Raw genomic sequence first — 22,504 nt, 5'->3', positions numbered from 1 at the left:
ATGAATTGACCCCTAAACATCCTACTTATTCACATCACAAAAGTTAATTTCTAGACACTAGACTACTTGACCTAAAAAAAAAAAAAAAAAAAACTTCCATCTTATCGTTTAATTATCTACAATTTTCAAATTATCATTTTTGAAATGCAGCTGAACTACATCATGTCTTTCTTCTGTCAAATTCTATTTCTCATATGTAGTTGAACTAGGACTATGTTATTCTATGACTTTTCTTGAATACTTATACAATTTAGGGGCACATATTAATTTGGAAGTTGATTTCATAAACTAATGAAACTGTGCAGCCTAAAAACTTTGGTTCCTCTTACTTTCATTGAGTTGTTATTCATGTTTAGGTGAAACTGGTTTTATAATAATAGGAAATTATGCTTAAATTTATTTTATTCTAATGGCTTCATATTCTTTTTATCCTTTCAGCCATTCAAGTGGTCACCGACTTCACAGTTTTAAAATAGTTATTAGTTCATTTTATTATATAATACTATCATTTTATCAAATAATAATTTCTCTTCTTAATAGCAACTCACACCTCAAGGTGTGATTTCCACTTTTTAGTTATAACTTTGCTAAAAACACCTTCATAAAAATTAGTTGGTGTCTTTTAACAAATGTTCATAGAATAACTTGTTAAAAGACACCTTCATAAAAAGTGTCTTATAGCAAAACTATATATATATTGTAAAATATCTAGAGTCCATAACAGCCCATTTAAAGCTCCTATTATGAGAATAAATACATCTAAGATGGTAAAAAAATGTTGGGCATTTAACATGTTACTCATGTTAGTGTGAGTTCGAAATCATTATTTTCCATTTCTAAAATTAGTGAGTTTTGTTGTTAAACTCTTTCGAAAAAATTAAAATTCAAATAGGATCTCACGTGCAATGTATGTCTCAAATTAATATTGCTGAAATGCTTTTACCCTATTGGTTTGGTGATAATGGTCGACAAAGTGATGTGTTTAAGTATGTTCCTATAATACTTTAAAAAAAAGAGTATGCTCCTATAATAATGGAAAATGATTGCCTTTATTAGCATGAATGAACGAAATTGTGGGTTTAAGATAAATGATAGTGGTCACCAATATTCGAAGAGAGGTACCATATTTTAGTCCTTTAGTAATAAAAATCAGGACAATTTATAGTGTGTTTGAAACAGCGGTGGATTTTTCCACAAACGCACGTCTAGTTAAATTCTATAATTTTTTGTTTCTTTAAACTCCTGTTGAATTTGCATAGAGACTCAAGAATATATCATTGAACGTCAATCCAAACACTTCATTGCATCGGTGTCTAGTTGAACCACCATCAAAAAGTTGAAAATTCCGTCCGTCATTAATAATAATCAAAAAATTGATAATCTGCTCTAACAAATATCGTGTGTTTATTATCTATAGTGTGTTCATTTGTTTGAATAAGAGAAAGACAATAAACACACGATATTTGTTAACGTAATTTAATCAATTACGTCTACCTCTGCGACTATAGAGCAACTATTTCTTTGTGATAAGAATAGGGTTCAATGTTACAAACTATGTATATAATACTACTACTTATCCTACTATATATGAGCCCTTCCCTTCTTGCCATCTTCATGTCTTCAACATCATCTTGTGAATAGAAGAGTTTTACATTGATTGTACGAAAATGGATATAAACAATTAAACGTGCATAGTAGATCCTAGAAGTAAAGTTATAGGATAGTGTTGGTAAAATATAGTGGCGTGTTTGACGGGGAGAAGACATGGATAAGACACTGGCTTCACGCTGCTACTCTCACTTCAAACACACGTTTCACGCACACGCACCCTTCCTTCCTACATCAGATCAGATCAGAACCGTATCTTGTGTTTGTTGACTTTCTTGCTGTCTTGTTTTTTACTGTACATTTACACTGTCTGTACAATTTTTACCTTGAGCCCCTTCATTATCATTCAATAGGGGCCAGGTGATCCATCACTCTCACTCTCTTTTCATTTTTTTGTTGAGGGGAACCATTTATGAATTTATGCAAGCTGCAAAAGGATTTTTTTATGCACCATAACCGCGACCGCACAATTTCCAACAAAATGTTCATATATTTGGTTTCTTAAATTGTGTTTTGAGGGCACGAGTTAACATTTCTCATAAAATTTTCAATCACTACTTTTGGTCCTTATTTTTAAGTAAATTTTGTATTTTTTTTAATGAAATTGTGCAGAAATATGTAGAATATTGTAAAAATCTCTCCAGTTTTTTTTTTTTATATTTTTTTAACAAAACATAAATTAAATATCAATTTTTAACTGAAAAAAATATAAAAAATCATATTTAATTCATTATTTGTTAAAAGATTCTAACCTGTTTTTGGGAGAGATTCTTATAATATTAAAAAAAATCTGCAAAATATTATTCAAAAATATGAATTATACATATGAGTTTACTTTAAATGAGGGATCAAAAGTGAAGATGAAAACTTTTTGGAACTAAAAGTTGAAGAATTTTTTAAAAAAGACTAAAATGAAAAGTTGACATATTTAACCCAAAAATTTATAAGGACTAAATCTCGAAGAAAAATTTTAGAGGGACTAAAATAAAAAATTGATATATTTCTAGGGACCAAAAACATTATTAACCCTTTTAAAAATGGTAGAATGTACTTCAAATTCATCCGACAAGGATGTACTTCCTCCCGTCTTAATTATAAGAAACTTTTCAATTTTTAAATTTATTAAATAAATGATTGTTTTTTTAAAGAAGATTTATTGAATAAATGATTTATGTAGTCTATTACACATACAACATTTATTCAATAAATCTAAAAAGTGAAAGAAAATTAGTTTATAATCGAGATCGAATGAAGTGTCTTATAATTTTTGACATGATTTTCGTTTTCACCACCATCCCATCTGTCGAATGTCTTTGAGGTTTTTTTTTTTTTTTTTTTTCTGGATTCTAGTGGGCCGATTGATTTCGCTTCGAGATCGGAAGTTAGTGTCTATTTGCAACCTTTTTGACTGGTTATGGTGGCTCCTCCGGTGGTTCGGAGTTGTGAGGTACCATACTGATTTGGTTTTGGAGGCTGGTGGGCCGATCGCTTTTGATTCGAAATCAGGAGTTAGGCTTTACTAAAGTTTGTTTTGGGATATTTATGGTGTTTTCTTCGGTGAATCTGGTGTAGATAGGTGGTGGAATCCGAAGAAGCGTCGGAAAAAGACATTGGTGGGTGTCAATTGGGCTAAGCTAGGGTGATGACAAGATGATGTTTGGTTTGGAGGGATGTTTTTCCTTGGATGAGTAGCGAGCGATGGGCGTTTATGGTTTTTCGGGTGGTTGTTTGCAATGGAGTTTCGATTTAGGCTGTGATGTTGGCGTTGGTGGTTGTTTATTTTGGGAGTTGATGGTTGGTCGTGGTTAGGTGGTGTGTGTTTTGTTGTCTTTTTTGGTGTTTCTTTTGGGTGTTCCGCCTATATACGGCGCCTCTGTTGTAGTTTCTTGTTGACCAATCTCTGTTCGTCTTGTGCACGGACCAAGTTTATTAATAAAATTTTGCTGTTAAAAAAATGAAGTATCTCAATTTATAATTTGGTCTTCAAATTTTCAAAAAACTACACAATAATTGTTGAATTTTTCAAGTTCATTCCTACGTTAACTTCATATGTGTCTGGGGAGGCATTATCTTTTCAAAATTGTGCCTAGAAAGCCGGTTAACGTGGAAGCTTGGTATTCTAGCTTCCTATTTCCACGACAGATTTGGTTAGAAACACACGTTTGTCTGTCTCACTGCCAAACCAAACCGGTGCTTCAATCTTGTATGCATGATAACGTGCGACAGTAAACTATAGTAAAATGTTAACAAATGTCCTTAAGACATTTGTTTAGAAGTTTAAAGTAAAATATTTATTTTATAAATTGTGCATTTAAGACATTGAAACAATAAAAAGTAACTTTTTTTTATATATAATTTACTAATTATCTCTATTTCTAGAACACTTGTTAGCATAATCCTAAACTATAATATGAGAGCCGGTATAGATTTCAAATCACCTTCGCTTATTAGAGACCTATTTGTAGTAACTTCCCTTTCATTCACAAGACTAATTACCCTCCTTCTATTGACTATGAAGCTTCTTCTCACAACCTCGTGCAAACGGATTTGGAGGGTTTTCAAACCATGACTAAAAATCCTCTAAATGGTAAATGTACTCACCTTGCTATCTTTTTTCTTTTGCTGAGATTTTTTTCTCTCTCTGCTATATGCAGCGAACCCACTATCACGACCGTTTCGCGATTAACTGCCATGCTTGGAACTTCTTTTAGCGGAAATCATGATGGTTGGATTAAAAGACATCATTATTATGCTACAGAAAAGTCGATCACCCTTAAATAGATTTATGAGATGTATATAGAGTAAATAGTCAATTTTTCCTTTAAAATTCTAAGTTTAATCAATTACCTCCTGAAATTAACAAAACTTCAATTACCCCTTTGAAATTTCATAACGTTAGTCAATTTACCCGACGTTTTGCAAATACCCCCTGAAGTTTTGCACTTATGTGCAAAATGCCCCCCAAACTTAAAAATTTATATTATTTTTTTCTTAAAAACAAACAATTAATAGTTAAATATTAAAACTAACTATTAATTTTGGAATTTGGGAAAACTACATGCATATATACATCAAAATAGGCTCCAAAATGGGATGATTTGTGGATTAATATTGGGGGTTGTGTAGTTTAAATGGTTTGAGCAAATTGTTGAAGGAGTTGGAGGAGTTAAAATACTAAGATGGTGAAGGAGAAAATATAAATTTAAATATGATTATTAATTTGTTTATAAACCTCTAAAAATAAAATTTGTCTATTAGAAATAACCATTATTGTCACTTTAAAAATACACATTTTTTCGTATTTTGATGTATATATGTATGTAGTTTTTCCAAACTCCAAAATTAATAGTTAGCTTTAATATTTAAATTAATTGTTTGTTTTTAAGAAAAAAATAATATAAATTTTTAAGTTTGGAGGGCATTTTGCACATAAGTGCAAAACTTCAGGGGGTATTTGCAAAACGTCATGCTCACTAACAGAAAAATTTGACAGAGGGGGTAAATTGACTAACGTTGTGAAATTTTAGGGGGGTAATTGAAGTTTTGTTAATTTCAGGGGGGGTAATTGATGAAACTTACAATTTCAGGAGGGAAATTGACTATTTACTCTTGTATATATTTTCGAAATGTCTATTTTATTTAATTTTATTTATATTAGTCATTTTGAAAGGATATTGAAGATAAAATTTATAGTAAATGATTAAATATAGGCATCAAACTAGTAAGTGATTAAAATATAATCTCTTTGACAACAAGTGTAAAAATTAATTGACATTAAGAGATTAAATATATTGATCTATTTGACAATCCAATAAAATAAAAATATAGGTTTTACTATCGACTTCCTTCGGAACACTCTTTAAAGATTTTAAATCAAGAAATTATTTTTAAAGACGTTAAATGCTTAAATTTCTAATACATTGAATACACACATTTTTATAAAAATTTATCACTTAAGATTTTTAAGGAGTGCCCCAAATACACTTGTTAATATTTTTCTAAAAATATTCACAATTTTAAAGACCTATTAAAAATCTCTATAAATTCAAGAACTAGTTTAATGTATGTTTAGTTATACTTCAACAAGAATTAATTTTAAATGAATTGATTATGTAAAATTGATTTTGACTAAAAATAAGTTACAAATAAAGTGATTTGTTTTTTGATACATTCATATAAAGTATATTGAATTATAATTTTTTGTGTTAGAATCAATTTTAGAAATTGATTTCAGATGGAATTGTTTTAGTACCAAATATTGATTTCTAAAAAAAAAAAGTATTAAACATAGTTAAAAAAAATGTTTTTGAAAAACACTTAGTGTGTTTGGTTCAACTTTTAGAGAGACCAAAATTAATTCTAAAGATGTAGAATTGATTCTGACATACTTAGTGCGTGTCTGCTTGAATGGGCAGTTCCAAATCATGTTTTGCTTGAAATCTCGGGAAAAAACTATTTTAACGCATAAGCTTCAATTTTCAGCTTCTTAAAATCACGGTAGATTTACATTAAATAAGTATGCTTTTATTTCATTAAATGAATGAACCTAGAATGTAGTTTTTATTTTTTATATTAATGTATAATTGATTCGGTTTTCAAAATTGATTCAATTAATTTTCACACATGTCATTATAATTCAATTCACTTCTATGATATTCAAACAGCTTCTAATAATCACTTTTAATTAGAATTGTACACGAAGAAAAGTCACATATGTCCCGGAGAAGAATGAGTCAAACAAAAGGAACTGAACACAGGTGGTAAATGAAAAATGTGCACGAGAGAGGAATGAATAGCAGAAAAACACGTAATCACTCACAATAATGACAAAAACAATTTCCACGAAAACACTCTCACTGCGTAGTTGCTGTCTGTCAGTCACACTTTACCCCCACACTCACTGTTTGTGTTCTTTCCTTTCCCTCGCCGGGTTCCGCCACGTAATAGGGTAACGGTAACTCAACGCAAGATACCACTCGGATTAACGTTTCTTTGATTACAACTCAACGGTTGTGATCTTTGTTTTAAAACATGTACAAATCATTCTACCTCTTTGCTTTGTTCGCACGCGAGATTACAGCGTGCATTTGCTATGGCCCACCACCTTATCCACGAGTCAGATGTAGCTGACTCAAACTTAGACATATGTCGGTCAAGTATATGTAAGTACCAACCAATAATAATAGAGTATTACTATTCCATGTTCCATGTCTAGAGCGTTCGTGCTGAGACACTTTTTAAGTACGTTAAATTAAAAAATTATTCTTTAAAAATGTTAAAATTTTTAATTTTCAATGCAGAAATTATACAAACTTTCATAAAAGTTATTCATTTAAAGCCCTTAACCATGGCTCCGGTAGCACTAGTTAACATTTCACTTCAAACTTTTATTCGATGTTCTTAAGAGTATCCACAATCGAGCACCAATTTTTAGGTTATTAAATTGATCTCATATATACACATAACTTATTTATAATTTTTTAATAGATCTTGTTAACGAGTGTCCTGGGACACTCTTTAAGGATTCAAAAAATAAATGATTTTATAAAAAAGTCAAATATTTCGATTTCCGATGTATTGATTACACATATTTTTATGATAAATTACCATATAAAGATCTTAACTAGTGCCTCGGGGCACTGATTAATATTTTCCTTTTTTTAATAATAGTAGTACCTAATAAGAACATAATCCCTCCAACCCGGCGTCTCACAAAAATTTATTAAATGAGACTCACTGATTAATTATCAATAACTTTATATCCTTGCATTTCAATATTTTAATACTTCCTCCGTCCCATATTATAAGCAAAAAAAAAAAATCACACTTATTAAGAAAACTATAACATAGTAGTTGCAGCGTAGTTTCTTGTGTTATCCTTGAAATAAGTTTCATAGAAAGATGTAAAAACAATTTTTATTGGTTATTAGTTATAGAGAAAATGAAAGAGAAAGCATAATGAATGCAAATTGCATTTAATTTCTCCTTGGGAAAGATGATGTTTTGAAAAAACATAATTAAATATGATAAAAGTTGGTCTTTTTTGCTTATAATTTGGTACAAAGAAAATGAGTTTTTTTTGCTTATAGTTTAGGACGGAGGGAGTATTAAAAGAGTGAGGGTCCCGCTTAAAAGTGGGGGTCTTAGGTAAGACTTCGGGTCTTATAAGACCCTGAAAAAGATTTTTCCAAACGGGGTACCTAACAGGTATCTGGTACCTAATAAATGGTTAAGACCCTCCCATTAGAGATGGTCTAAGGGCACTAATTAAGAAAACAAAAAAAATGGTAAGTTTGCGTTGAATTTAACAATTTTTTAACTTTTAAAAAGTCAGATCTATCGCTTTTCACAGTTTTTCAATACAACATTTCTAAATTTATCCTTTTAACTAATGCCCTAATAACACTATTTACGTTTTCCCTTATTTTATATATTTTGATAAACAATTGAGTTATTCAAGGTTCGAACCCTGACTCATGCACATACCATGTGATGTCTTTAGGTGTAGAGTTAAATTTACAATGACAATAATAGACAATTCTAATCCTTCATATTATTTTTGATGATGTAATTATTTATTTTGATCGTCATAACACTTATTTAATCCCTCATAAAAACTTACTCAAAAATGAGACAAAGGATCAAAGTTTAATATAAGATCAAAAACTTTTTTTTTCTTTTCAAATAAGGGTCCACAATCTTTTTTAAATTTAAATATATGTATTGAAAGTGTATTCAAACTTAATTTCAAATAACAATTTGATTTCTAAAAAAAATTGATCTTCACTTTTTTTATATCATTTTAGTGCCCCATCTATGTTTACATATTTAAGATCAAGAGTTCAAATGAAAAACTATAAATTTGAAGTTAGAAATCAGTATCAAAACATGAATGAATGATCAAATGTAAAAAAAATAAAGAAATAAATCATTGTATAAAATTAATAATTCCACCTAATTATTATTAGTAGTGTTATATATTTATTTTTCCTTTTGAAAAAGAAAACATTATTATCAATTATAATGATGTTGGATCATAAGATTATTAAATTATTATAGTATTTTTTGTTAAATTATATTACTATAGTTGTCCTTTGTGGTTGGTGGATTAATTGAGAAGATTAATTTGACAGAGACATTCCTAGAATAATCACAAACTAACTTTTTGTTAAAAAAATATTATTATACATTGTTTAAGAAGAAAAGTGTTGATTTTTTTATTGCAATATAAAGTTTTGTTCTTATTATACGTACTACTTCCATACTTTTTTTTTTTTTGTCAAGTAGCGTTGTAGATAGAGCTCACACAATTTAATTGTGGAGAAGTGAGGTGTGTGAGATTCGAATTCCGACCCGTGTATATAATATGTAATATTTCTATCAACTGAGTTAAACTCACGGAAATTTAAAATAAATTGGGGGAATAGAAAACTTCCATACCTTTATTTTATTGAAACATGATATAATTTTGCACGTACGCTCGCTTAAGAGTCACGATTAGATAACAAAAAATGAATGAACATTTTTGTTAGTAAAATAATTATATATTAGCCTCTCTTTTTTTCTTCTAAATAATTTAGTGATTATAAATTCATATTTGTGTCTTCGTAAATTTAATTAAAATAGTATAGACATTACATAATAATAATATGGCAAATTTTATGGTACACTCAATATTTTGAGTGTATCGGTACACAAAAACATTAAATTAATAATTAAATTAGTTGTTTTTTAAGAAAAAATCATTATTTTCTATCATTGACAATTATAATAATCAAATTTTATTTACCAAAAGCGTCCATGAAATATAATATACTTTTTTTGAATTTTTATTGCTCATAATGAAGAATATTGATTATTTTTTATGAGAAAATGTTAATAATTTAATATAATTCTTATAAATAATGAAATGATGTTTTTTCTCATGGGATGATGTTTTCTAAAATATAGATATCGACAAATAACAACTTATTTTATAAAATAATCGTTAATTTATAAATTTATGAAATAGGAATATCGGTACATCTCAATTTGTGAGGTGTACCGTAGAAGTTCCCTAATAATATATGTTTGACTGGGGTTTGAACCTCCAATATTCCGCCTTTTCATTTTAAAAAAAGATAAATTTCTAACAATTATATTGCTTAACAAAAAAAATAAAAAAAATTTGTAAGATGAATAAATGGAATGTCTAAATTCGAATTTCAACTTTACATATTATACAATGCCCGTGTCATCAAAGATAGTTAGTCTTTATTTATCAATAGATTAAATAACATATTTTCATATCCTTTTCTTCTAAAGAGTGTTGATCGTAGGGGTGTCTTTGTTAGAGTTTGTTTTCGGGTGTTTCGCCTATATACGGCGCCTTAGTTTGTACTTTCTGTAACATCGGTCTCTGTTCGTCTTATGCAGGGATCTGATTTTTAATAAAATTTTGCTGATTCAAAAAAATATCATTTTCTCCTCATAATCAACGGGTTGATGATAAAATGCAATCAAAGATGGGTTCTAGTTCTATTGGCATGGTGGAGTTTGCCGTGTTTGCCCTGTTTGATAGTAGGAAAAATCTTTCATAGACATAATCACAAATAAATATTGTTTAAGCACCCTCAATAAAAATAATTTTTTTTATGAAAAAGTATTTAGTTAAATCAATTGACATTATTCAATTTTCTTCCCATTTATTTTTCTTTTGGTTTTGTGTGCCCAAAAATATTTATTTAGGCTTGTGCCCAAGCAAGTATGCCTCTTGATACTAAGATCACATTTAACAACATGATCATTGATATAAGACCATCTCTAATGGTCTATTTAATGTGCCATTCAACACCAATTTTGCCTCCAATGATGTGTTTAATATGCGTTGAATGAGGGAATAGAAGAGAGAGAAGGTGAATACATTCAACACCAATTAACACTGCCAGGATTGCCACGCGGCGCATGGAAATTGACCTAAAACGGGCGCGTGCATCACACACGCCGACAAGGCGCGTGAGCAGTCAGAGGGTCGGAGAGAGAATTGCTTTTTGGATAGATAATGACACGTGGCGCGTTTTAATTGGTTGTCCGGATTCTTATCATTTTAATAATTTGACCTCAATTATTTCGTTGTAAATTAATTTTTTTTTTAAAAAAACCAAAATTCATGATTTTTTTTCCCATATAAATAGAGACTTGGATCATTTGATTTGGACACAGAAAAAAAAACCAAGTTTTTCACTATCTTCATCTTATTATTATCTTTCTATTAGCAAATTAAGTGAAGTTTTAATCTTATTTTTTGTGAAATCGATCCCAATAATAACCATCTCAACACCCAAAAAAATTTTAATTACCCATATAACTACGAAAATCCCAACAATTATCCAAATCCAAATCAATTTTATAACCAACGTCCTCAAAACATACATCAAAACGTACCTAATTTTGGTTTTCCACCAAATTTCAACCAGTCATCCTCTGTTCCAAACTTTCATCCATATTATGGATCTATGATGAGATATCCATCTCAAACACCCCCGTTTAATGGTTATATGCCAATGGGGAATGAAAATTTTCCCAGTGTTGGTGCAACTCAATATCCTGAATTTTCAACACAAATAACTCCTGGTGGCATGGCAGTTGCTGATGAAGTCACTCTAGAAGATTCAACTCCTAAGAACAAGAGAAGTAAGGAACCAGCATGGAACACTCAACAAAATTTGGTTCTAATTAGTGCATGGATTAAATATGGAACAAGCAGTGTTGTCGGGAGAAACCAGAGAGGAGAAACATATTGGGGTAAAATTGCTGAGTATTGTAATGAGTATTGCTCATTCGATTCTCCCCGCGATCTAGTTGCCTGCCGAAACCGTTTTAATTATACGAGCAAAATAATAAATAAATGGATTGGGGCTTATGAAAGCGCTAAGCGTATGCAAGTAAGCGGTTGGTCGGAAAATGATGTTTTGACAAAAGCGCAGGAATTATTTGCATGTGGAAAGAATATTCAATTTACTTTGAATGAAGAATGGCACGCTCTTCATGATCAACCACGTTAATTTACCAGGGGGGATAAGGGAACCACCACAGTTATTCTGGAAGCAGTTGCGTCTCATGATCTATGGATCTGGCATGCCTTTTTTGGATGTCCGGGAATGTTGAACGATATAAACGTTCTAGACCGGTCATCAGTGTTTGATGATGTGGAACAGGGAAAGGCTCCGATGGTGAATTACTTTGTGAATCAACGTCCCTATAATATGACATACTATCCAGCTGATGGTATCTACCCTTCGTATCCAACTTTCGTCAAATCAATTAGACTTCCTCAAAGTGAACCCGATAAGTTATTTGCAAAACATCAAGAGGGATGTCGGAAAGACATCGAACGTGCTTTTGGAGTGCTTCAAGCTCGATTTAAAATCATCCGTGAACCAGCTCGCTTGTGGGACATAGCCGATTTGGGTATCATCATGAGGTCATGCATCATATTACATAATATAATTGTTGAGGATGAACGAGATACATATGCTCAACGTTGGACCGATTTTGAGCAACCTGCAGGAAGTGGATCAAGTACATCGCAACCATACTCGACCGAGGTGTTACCAGCTTTTGCAAATCATGTGCGTGCTAGATCCGAGTTGCGTGATCCAGATGTTCATTACGAATTACAAGCAGATCTAGTGAAACACATACGGACAAAGTTTGGAATGTATCGTGATTGAAGATGATTTGTATCGTACTAAATAAATTACTTGTGTGTTTTATGCTTAGTTTGTTGTATTGCATTTTAAGTTATTTGTGTGCCGCGTGCTTAGTTTGTTGTACTTGCATTTTAAATTAAGAAAATAAAAATAAATTATTTTACAATTTTTTTTCTTCCAAAAATACTAAAAAATAAATAGTTAATTGTATTATTTTAATTTAATTATAATCGATAATTTTATGTAATTATAAAAATAAAAATTAAATAAGAATAAGAAATAAAAAGTGGTGGGGTAGAGTGTTGAATGAAAAATCATTGGAGAGGGTAAAAGTTGAATGAGTGTTGAATAAGAGAGAGAAAATGATGTGGAGTGTTGGGAATTAAAAAAGTGGTGTTGAATGGTAAAAACCATTGGGGATGGTCTAATATTTAACAAAATTTAATATTTTTCATTTTTTGAACCATCGCTAAATAAACTCAAGCACAAATTAAACAAAAATAAGTTGTAGTGTCATTTAATTTAATATAGTTTTTATAACTTTTTAGTGTCATTTTCATATTAATATATACAAAAATATTAAAGTATGTCATCAGAAAAAACAAAAATAAAAAAACTATGAATTTAACTTTTTTATAACTGTTTAAATTATCAATTTTTTTTTATAAAAATAGACTATTTTAAATGAATTTAATTGTATAATGAGAGTATGGGAGTGGGACCATGCACTTGTGTGATATTATTTTGTCCAATAAAAATCGAAGAAAACAAAACTTGTTCCACAGAAACCAGTCAAATCCTTCTGGTGTGAATACTGAATAGTGAGATCAGAGAGAAAGTGCAGTATTGTGATTCTTTTTGAAGACTCATCTTGTGGTTATACTTAACCCATCTTCCTCCTCTTCAAAATATCATATTTCATACTTCTCTCCCCATCTCTTAAATTTGCACTTATCCTTAGAGCTTGCAAGACTTGGTCAGAAATTTCTTCTTGATTCTGAAATTTTCATCTTATTTTTCTTTTTTCCTATTGAGCTATAAGACCAAAACCTCTTTCAAAGAAAAAAACATAACCCAACATTTTGTCTTCTTTTTACTTTTTCTCTTCACTTGTTTTTTTTTTTTTTTTTTTTTTTTTTTTTTTTTTGTCACATCTTCTAAACCCAACATAAATAACAACCCATTTTCACCAAAAGTTCATTTTGGATCTTACTAAGCTCAAAGCTTTGAACTTTATTGAAATATCAAACAAAACTTCAAAACCCTAATTTCCTTTTCAAGTTGTTACCTTTTAGTGACATAAAGATGCAAGACCAAACAACATTTCAACCCATGAAACCAAATTTTCCAGAACAAGAACAACTCAAATGTCCACGTTGTGAATCAAACAACACAAAATTCTGCTACTACAACAACTACAATCTCTCACAACCACGCCATTTTTGCAAAAACTGTAAAAGATATTGGACAAAAGGTGGTGCTTTGAGGAACATACCAGTTGGTGGTGGAACAAGAAAAGTCACAAAACGTTCATCAAATTCCAAACGTTCAACAACACCATCTTCTTCTTCTCCATCAGCATCAACAACCAGTTCTTCAGCAGCAAAAGTTTCGGCTTCAGTTTCAGAAACTGACCCGACCCAGATTCATGTTGACCCGGCTGAGAGAAATTTCAGTGGAGGGAGTTTTAGTTCACTTCTTGCATCAACTGAGCGATTTGGAAACCTTTTTGAAGGTCTGAATTCAAATGGGTCGGGTTTAAAAATGGTGGAAATGGGTGAATTTGGTGAGAATTTGAACTGTGACCCGGTTGTGAATACGGATTTGGGTCAAAACCAGGGTGGTAGAAATGGTGAATCAGAGATCTTTCTTGGTTTGCAAAATGGTGGTTCAAACTGTTGGAATGATAATCATGGTTGGTCTGATCTTGCTATATACACCCCTAGCTCAACTTATCAGTAGAAGAGATTTGAAAAAAAAATTGAGCCTTTTTTATGGCTTAATTTAGTTTCTTAATTATGCAATGATTTGCTTAATATTTATACTCATAATATTTATACTATGGTTTTGTAAAGAGTTATCTAATTTGTACAAGTTTATGGATTTGTATGCCATGGAGGATCATACATTGACAAGGTCACTAAAGAAGTATCCTCTAGGTAAATGTTTTTTTTTCTTTTCTTCTTTTATATATTTATTATATGATTTATATCTGCATGCTTGTGAATGGTGTTGTTTACCATGGTGGTAATGAAAAAAAGATGATTTTTCTTTTGGGGAGGGTGTGATTTGAATGCTACATTGATGATTAGGATGTTCATGTAAATTGGTGTGTTTTTGCCTAGCATTTGAAACGAAACATCCATGGATATTTGGAAGCTTGCATGAGAATTGGTGTGTTTGAGAATGGAAGGGATGATATATTGGAAAGTTGAGAGTGTGACTTATAGTTGAGACTTATTTGTATGTACCTTGTCAATGGAGGGCATGACAACTGATACCTTGTTTGTTTCTTTTACCAAGTTTCCATCTTGGTGATTGTTATTTGACTGATCAATATGTACTAATCAACTCCTTTGAGATTCAATTTATGGCTTTATATTTCCTTTTCCATTCTTTGTTGGTTAGCTTTAATCAAATGGATTTCGGCAAACATGTTTCATTCCAATTTCGAATTGAATGTAAATCCTTTAAGCAAAGTTTCAAATTCGAGTAGATAATAGATGGCAAAAGACGCCAAACTAGAGGGCGAGTTTTAGGAGTTGTACATTGAATATATATTTTCTCTAATAAGATGATTAATAAACTTTTTTTCCTTACAAATTAATAATCCTTGATCCATTATGATCCATTTTATTACATGTTCCATTATGAACCATTTTACGTAAGTGAATTACCAAGATCTGGAAAAGAACAACCAAATTCTACCGTAATGTGCTCCCACTACCAGATTCTAGTTCTACTTGAATTAATTGGGTAGGTTTTGGATGGAGAAGTGTCTTGTTTTTTATTATGTGTGATGAGTTCTCAAGTGGTCTCCACATGCCATGATGTGTTTAAGATGGGTTGCAAGGTTGTCCTCCAAGTTACCATTTCATTTACGACCCTCCACATGTGTGGGGTTGATATAACACAGATTTACCAAGATTTGTGCATGGGATGCAGAACTGAGGATATATAAAACTTAACCCAGTGTAACAAAAAAAATATCAACCCATAAGGTGATATATAATAACCTTAAAAAGTATAAAAGCCAACAATCCTAATCTAGAGTACACAACCGTACATCGTACAATCTAGTAGACCCGCGTATGCGTTCGGAACTAAATTGCAAACTAAAAAGGGTGTACGAGCTGAAAAGCGTCATAGTCGAATTTTTTGATAACAGGGCTTGAACCCAATCGCAAACACATTAACGAGTCCGTACACCTACAATTCACTATTAAAAAACTCATAATTACAAATCTAACTTGTAAGGTAAATGATGTCACTATTTATAAAGTTATTTTATACTCTATCTTTATTCTATGCGAGAATTAGATATTTCCTACGAGATGTAACTATATAATAATATTGCATTTTTCCCGTCTATTTTATTTGAATTCATTTAGTTTAAGTGTTCATTAATTGGTCAAATATTAGTGTCAACGTGAGTAGAAAACTCAAGCAAATTGTCTTTTGAGTCATCCCTCACCACAAAGGAAAACGTGTTTTAGGAATCAAATGGATGGACATTAGATGTAAACTCAAAGGTGTTGTTGACTTCTGCCCAACGTTGAATGGAAGGGATGAATGAGAAATATCGTAATGAATTTCATTCAAACTTTGCTATTTTGAGAAGATAATAGACATACAAGCTTTGATTCTTTGACTATATGGCCATAAATGAGCAGGAAAGAAGGGATGGCTTTGCTTGCTTGCTTCCACTAATCAAATGGTCTTCACATCAATTAACTTGAAGATGAATTAGGTTTGGGTTGCTTTTAGCATGCCCTAGTTGTCTTATCCATCCATTTTTTCGACCCCATTTTGACTTGGAGCTACTTAATGTCTGTTTAATTTTAGTACTCTTAATTGACTCACTTGTCAATGTTGTATGCCTAAATTTCTATACATAGTTGTTGTAAAAAAATTACACCACAATCATAGTGAGATCATTAATAATATTTGACTTTATTTATAAACGTTTCTAAAATAAAGTTAAATATGATCGTAATTTACTGACAATGTAAAATTTTATTCAGTGTATAAAAGTTTCAATTTTTGACCAAACGGTTTACCAATGATAATTTATACGATAATTCAAGGAGTAATGAAAAAGTTACCATACAATAATTTATAAGTTTCTCTCAAAAGAAAAATAAAATTATAAGCTTTCAACGGTTTATAGTTGTCAGCATTAATTACTACCATAAAGCTACGCCTTGTTCCTCGTGAGCTTAGCTCAACTGATGGACAATACATAATATATGTAAGGTACGGGGTTCAAACCCGGCCACCATAAAAAAAAGCTACGCCTTAAGTTTAGAGTTTAGGCTCACATATTTTTCTTTTTATTCGCTATATATAGACGCCTTGAATATCTTTGGTCATTTTTTTTTGTGGTGTCCGAAGTTTGAACCCTAGACCATGCATATTTTATGCATTGTCGAGAGCTAAGCTCACGAGAACATTTAGAATAAAACTTCCAATTTAGGCCCTGAATATTTTTGGTCATTTAGCTTAACTAATAAATTAATTTAAAATCTCGAATCATTTAATTACATGAAATCTTATCTTGGTTGTACTGTATTACTTGTTACATCATCTTTTAGAAGCTGCGTTTACATGTATTTGACCAATATAGGTTAAAAGGGTGAAGTTAAAAGACCAAAGTGACACTTTTTAAAATTTAGGGACCAATTTAGTGGATCATGTGAAAGCTTCAAAATGTAGCTCATAAAATCACGGTAGATCACTGTAATTTTGTCAAACTCACATGGAATCCAAGCATACACTCAAACCTCAAATAAATTTAGCCTTAAATAAACTTATTGTAGACTCTATGTCCTTGTTCAGTATACTCAAAATTTTCCATTTATTCAGTTATGATATGTCAAAATTTTCCATTTATTCAGTTATGATATGTCAATTTTTGTTAAAGTAACTCATCTACTATCTTCCTAATGTAACCTTATAATCAATGAAGATTGCAGAAGATTGTGTACCTCACATCCTTTGCCAGGCCAGAACATGCTGTAATTGTCATCGATGGGAAATAGAGCAAAATGAGGGTACGAACTCTATGATACTGTTCAGAATTTTTCATAGTGTATAGCAAAACAAAGTGGTCTGTCATTATATGCAGCAGAATAGGGAAGATGTGGACTTAGAATGCAATACTAAAAGGTAACATCAAACTTGGAAGTAAACATGTCTATCAGTTGATGAAAACAACCTTAAACTTCTAAGGTAAAGCTAATTTCTTCTCCAAATCCCAACAATTCTAACATGGTCTTGAAATCAACATTCTCATCAATCTTCATAGAGCTCGTGACTTTTACATCCTTCAAGCCATGCCACCAACACCTAGTATCACCGGAACCGCAAAAACAGCCATCCTCCTTTCTTTCCATTAGCGTCTCATATAGAAACTGCAGTTTTAGATAATTAATAGATAGAGACAGAGTTAGAAGCTCCACACAACAATTATATTCTATATATTGATAAAAAGTGAACATCTTTTAAGCATAAATGGATGTGTCTGACATAAAACGAAAACATGGCAATATAGTTTTTTCTTTTTCAATGAAATAGGATAGGACAATCACCATATGTAGGAAGCATGTTCTGAAATTATATAAATATGGGAGACAATGACATATCAGAATGAATGCTCTTGCTGAAGATATATAACTCAAAATTGAACAGAATTGTTGAAGGAAGGAAAGATGGCGCTAGAAGAAAAGTACGATCTAGAATCAGAGGGTAGTATAAGCATGGACGGCAATTATGTGAGTAACCGCATCCAAATAGAAGTGGTGTAAGAAAAGGGAGAAATGGCAACAAAATCAGTGAAGCTAAGGGGACACAAGGAACGATCTTAGAAGAAGAAAGAAGCAGTGGCCAAATTGTTGGCAAAACGAGGAACGCTGTCACCCTTGTTCAAAACGGGTCAAAGTATGGTGGTGGAGAGACCAGATCTTGGTCTCAGAAGATTTCAGTCAACCCTATGCCTTCGTCAGAATTGTGGAAGAACCTATGGTGGTAGAGAGAGACCACAAATGATATTGTATTCTAAAAAACTCTTAGATTGACAAATTTCAAGAGGCCAAATATTCAACAGAATTGTGGAAGAACCTATGTTTCGACTAATATGAAAAATACAACAGACATATGTTCTGTTGTTGTCTACGCTGTGCTCCTCTTTGCGTACTCCTCTGTTGATGTCTTTGAAACAGAGCAAGGAAAATATTGCTTGGTATTCTGGGATGCCGAGTTTACTGAAGGAGTTGGCTTCCAAGCTATCTTGAGTATAGATCCTTCTTCCCTTAATGCAAGGTCCTTCATTATCAAGGTCACCCACAAAGGAATTAGCCTCCAAGCTGTTTGAAACAGGTTAAAAACAACACCCTAATGCTTCAATCCCCTATAGAACTCCCAAACCACAATAACCAAGAAAACATATGGATCAAAATTTGATGCCCTGCAATTACTGAGACAATAGCTGATAAATTCCCCCACAACACTACCTTTTTCAACCTGAAGTTCTCCACCAGCCCCATTCAATACAACAAAACACACATGTCCCTCTAACATGACTCTAGTTGTAGTAATTATGAAGCCAAACCAGGAAATACAACTAGGGGATACTATAGGAGACTGTCAACATAGCAATTGAACTCTGCAGAAGCAAATTGATCACTTGCACCAAGACAGACCTACACAAGACTAGAGCCATTGTCATCTCAATCTCAAAACAAGCTTAGGTCCAGACTTGCAAAACAATAATCAATACACCCAGTTTTCATAGTCAATGGTTCCTTCAACTATATAATCCATGCGTCAAAAGCTCCATCTTCTTGTCACGCAGGACATCATTACTACTACTTCACAATTCTGCACAGAGGGAGGCAATTTTCAGTGACACTAAACACCTGAAGAGAAGTCCATCCATCCCTATTTTCTGGAAAACAACATTGTGCCCAAGCATATGTTTTGTGTCAGTACAATCAACCCTTCAACAACAATAACAACAACCAAGTCTTATCCCACTAAGTGGGGTCGCCTACATTTATTTATCTACATCATCTAACCCATCTACCTTCCATTCTCGAACCTTTATTAGAGTTTGCTTCTGAATACATGAATAACGGACACAGCCTTTATTACCAGCAACATATTATGCAGTTTCTTACTGTATAAACGCAGGTTGCCCCATTGGCAGTCATTCTTTTCAATTACCCATTTGAGTGCTTTACAGAGTCTGACTCAATAATTGTAGTAGTTAGGAGTTGTTGGAGAAGTTTGTTACTTGTTAGTTCAATAGAGTTTAGCCTCTAAATAGCAGGGTACTTTTTCATTGGAGAGAATTATGGCGGTTGATATGTTGTGAATAGAGAATCATCTAGCGAGAGTTCTCCTTTAGGGTAGCCTTGTGTGCTAAATTATCTTCTCAATCTTTAGGGTAGCCTTGAAAGTACTAGGAAGATATTCAAAGAAATCTTTTTTTTTCTTTCAATTATGTTGATCAATCTTTATTCTAGAATCATTCTTTTGTTTACTCAATTTGTCCAATTTTTAGGAATTCTTTCTTACTCAGAGGATCCTAACACATTTCAAACATAAATGCAATGTGTTTGCCACATAAGAAAAAAATGGCAAGCCAAGCAATTTTTTTTTACCTTCTGTCATGTAGTACAATCACAATATAATATGTAAGGGTTTCACGGCTGAAAGCACAACTTGAAATTAAAAGAACATGGGAGAGAATGACATACCTCTATGAATGCTTTGGTGCAAAAAAAAGGATTAAAGCTCAAGGATATAGTTGCGGGGCAGCAGCTTGAAAGTATGATATTTACAACAGACGAAAACAAAATTTCATTTTTTGGAACAGAGCGAAGGTGCAAGTGTTTGATGCTTGGTGGCGGGGATGAAACTTGAAAGACCAATGGGTTCAGTGCATCCTACATAATCCAAAGTAAGTACACACAAATACAATAAATAAATATTATGTAGATTGAATGGACGAATTAAAGTAGCTAATTCATACTCACCTCAGTTGGCTGAAAGATGAATAGAGATAGAGATGACAAAACATTTTGAGGTTTGATGTTTTGAAGAGATTCCCTCAAGTTACAAAGATCCAGATAATCAATGGGGATTTGCAAATCGACTTCTAGTTGACTAGAACTTCTAAGAAAAGATATAATAGGCTCTGAACCACCACCACCATAAAATACACACGATAATAGATTTGGAGCGTCAATGTTGACCTCCTTCAAGTTAGAACAATTAGATAACTCCAACACCTTAAGTTGAACACTTGAAATATTAATCCTCTCGAACATCCTACAATTGTTCAACTTCAAACTCTCAAGGAAAGGAAATTTTGAAAACAGTTCAAGAAACCATTTGTCTGTGATAATACTACTCTTCAAAGACAACAAGTCTAAATATTTCAAATTTTGGCACCTATCAAAATCAATCTTAAACGGTGCGTCAAAATCACCAGGACAATAACAAAATTTCTCAAGACACGGGGCATCAATATAAACCTCCTGTATTCCTTGAACATCAACTGTCTTCAACTTAAGTAGACCATGCATATTCAAAGACTTCATGACCCCAGAGGTGTCAGATTCAAGTAGAAAATTTGTTGCGACATTAGGGATCAATACAGAACAACACTTCAAAGTTATATGTTCAATCAAAGGACAACAAGAAATGAGATGCTCAATTGCATGTTCATCTCTCGAAAGGACAGCCCACAATGACAATACTTTTAACGAGAAAAATTTAATTGAATGATTCATGAACGCAGTATCAACTCTAATTCCCCCCATCAACACCAACTCAGTAAGCGATTTGACTTCAATTACACCATTCGGTAAGACATAGCATTCACCGCGACCTTCTTCATCCTGGTCGGGACCATCAGGCAAACAAAGCTCTAGTAATTCAACACCACATTCACTTGCTAACTTCAACCAATGATCAACATCTTTTGACATGTAATGAAGCTCAAAATTGTTGACGCTAAGCTTAAATTGTTTGATAGCCAATCCATTATCATAGAACCTCAACAAGGTTCTTTTCACGTAATCAATGAAATTCTTTCTCTTCCTTAAAAAACCTTCCCATGGTTGGGGAAATGTCCCTACGAACAAACCATCAGAAAAATACAAAATAGGAAAAGTATACCATGTCTCTTCCCAAGCTTTGGACAAAACACTTGTCCTAGCACCATCTTTCTTTGGCAGCCTTGACAGAATGTTATGAAGAATGATTTTCGGTAGATTCGATAATCGGTCCTCCTCCTCCTCGTGCTCCATTTTTTTTTTTTTTTTACCTGCAAGCATATGATAAAAAAGGATCACATCACAAATTTTCAATCAACAGAGAATCGCTTAGAAATTTTCAGCGATGAGGTATTCATTTACACCACAAATTTAACCTAACAGGTTATGTTACACCGCATCATATCACAAAACAGATGATTAAACAAGAAAGATGCAATCATTGAAGAAGATTTAGAGAGAGAGAGAGAGAGAGAGAGAGAGAGAGAGAGAGAGAGAGAGAGAGAGAGTTGCCTGGTTGTTGATGAAGGATCGCGGGAATCGCAGAGATGATAACTTCCTTCACTCATTCTACCATTGGTGTAGCGGTGGTGTTTGGTGAAGTTTCGATACCAAATTCCTTGTTTGTTTTGTCTTTTTGGTCAAAGAAATGTTTTTGACCAAAAATATTTTTTAAGGATGAAAAAACATTTTTGTCATTTTTTAAAAAAGAAATTCTTACTATTGTCATTTTATCTCTCGAGAAAAAAAACATTTTTGATTTTAGTTTTTAAATGTTAATTTTTTTTAAGGATTTATAGTCCATTTAATTTGCAAATAAATGTATGAGTGATTTTTGAAGTGTGTTGTGATGGAGATAAAATACAATACTAATTAATTAGAAAAATGTAATTGAAACATATAATTTGGACACAAATTAGGACA

At 32.1% G+C, this 22,504-nt stretch overlaps 3 protein-coding genes across 3 annotated transcripts; 2 read left to right on the top strand and 1 right to left on the bottom strand.

Moving 5' to 3' along the window:
- The first annotated feature begins 11,150 nt into the window (after positions 1-11,150).
- LOC112417289 (uncharacterized) lies at positions 11,151-11,651 on the top strand. The gene has a single exon (XM_024772819.1). It carries the CDS (start codon positions 11,151-11,153, stop codon positions 11,649-11,651), a length of 501 nt encoding a protein of 166 aa, XP_024628587.1.
- A 1,428-nt stretch (positions 11,652-13,079) lies between these two features.
- LOC25500412 (dof zinc finger protein DOF1.7) lies at positions 13,080-14,912 on the top strand. The gene has a single exon (XM_039829501.1). The coding sequence runs from the start codon at positions 13,605-13,607 to the stop codon at positions 14,259-14,261; it is 657 nt and encodes a 218-aa protein (XP_039685435.1). The 5' UTR covers positions 13,080-13,604; the 3' UTR covers positions 14,262-14,912.
- Positions 14,913-17,488: 2,576 nt separating this feature from the next.
- Positions 17,489-22,226, bottom strand: LOC25500411 (FBD-associated F-box protein At4g10400). The gene is made up of 4 exons (XM_013588819.3): positions 22,094-22,226; positions 20,558-21,852; positions 20,279-20,467; positions 17,489-17,932 (listed from the first exon to the last, which is right to left on the bottom strand). The coding sequence occupies exons 2-4, from the start codon at positions 21,833-21,835 to the stop codon at positions 17,738-17,740; spliced, it is 1,662 nt and encodes a 553-aa protein (XP_013444273.1). The 5' UTR covers positions 21,836-21,852; positions 22,094-22,226; the 3' UTR covers positions 17,489-17,737.
- Between the last annotated feature and the right edge of the window lie 278 nt (positions 22,227-22,504).

This window comes from Medicago truncatula, chromosome 8, assembly GCF_003473485.1.
Source record: "Medicago truncatula cultivar Jemalong A17 chromosome 8, MtrunA17r5.0-ANR, whole genome shotgun sequence".
In the NCBI taxonomy this organism is placed as follows: Eukaryota; Viridiplantae; Streptophyta; class Magnoliopsida; order Fabales; family Fabaceae; genus Medicago; species Medicago truncatula.
Note: the sequence above shows the minus strand (reverse complement) of the source record. Positions and strands in the feature narration are given on the sequence as shown.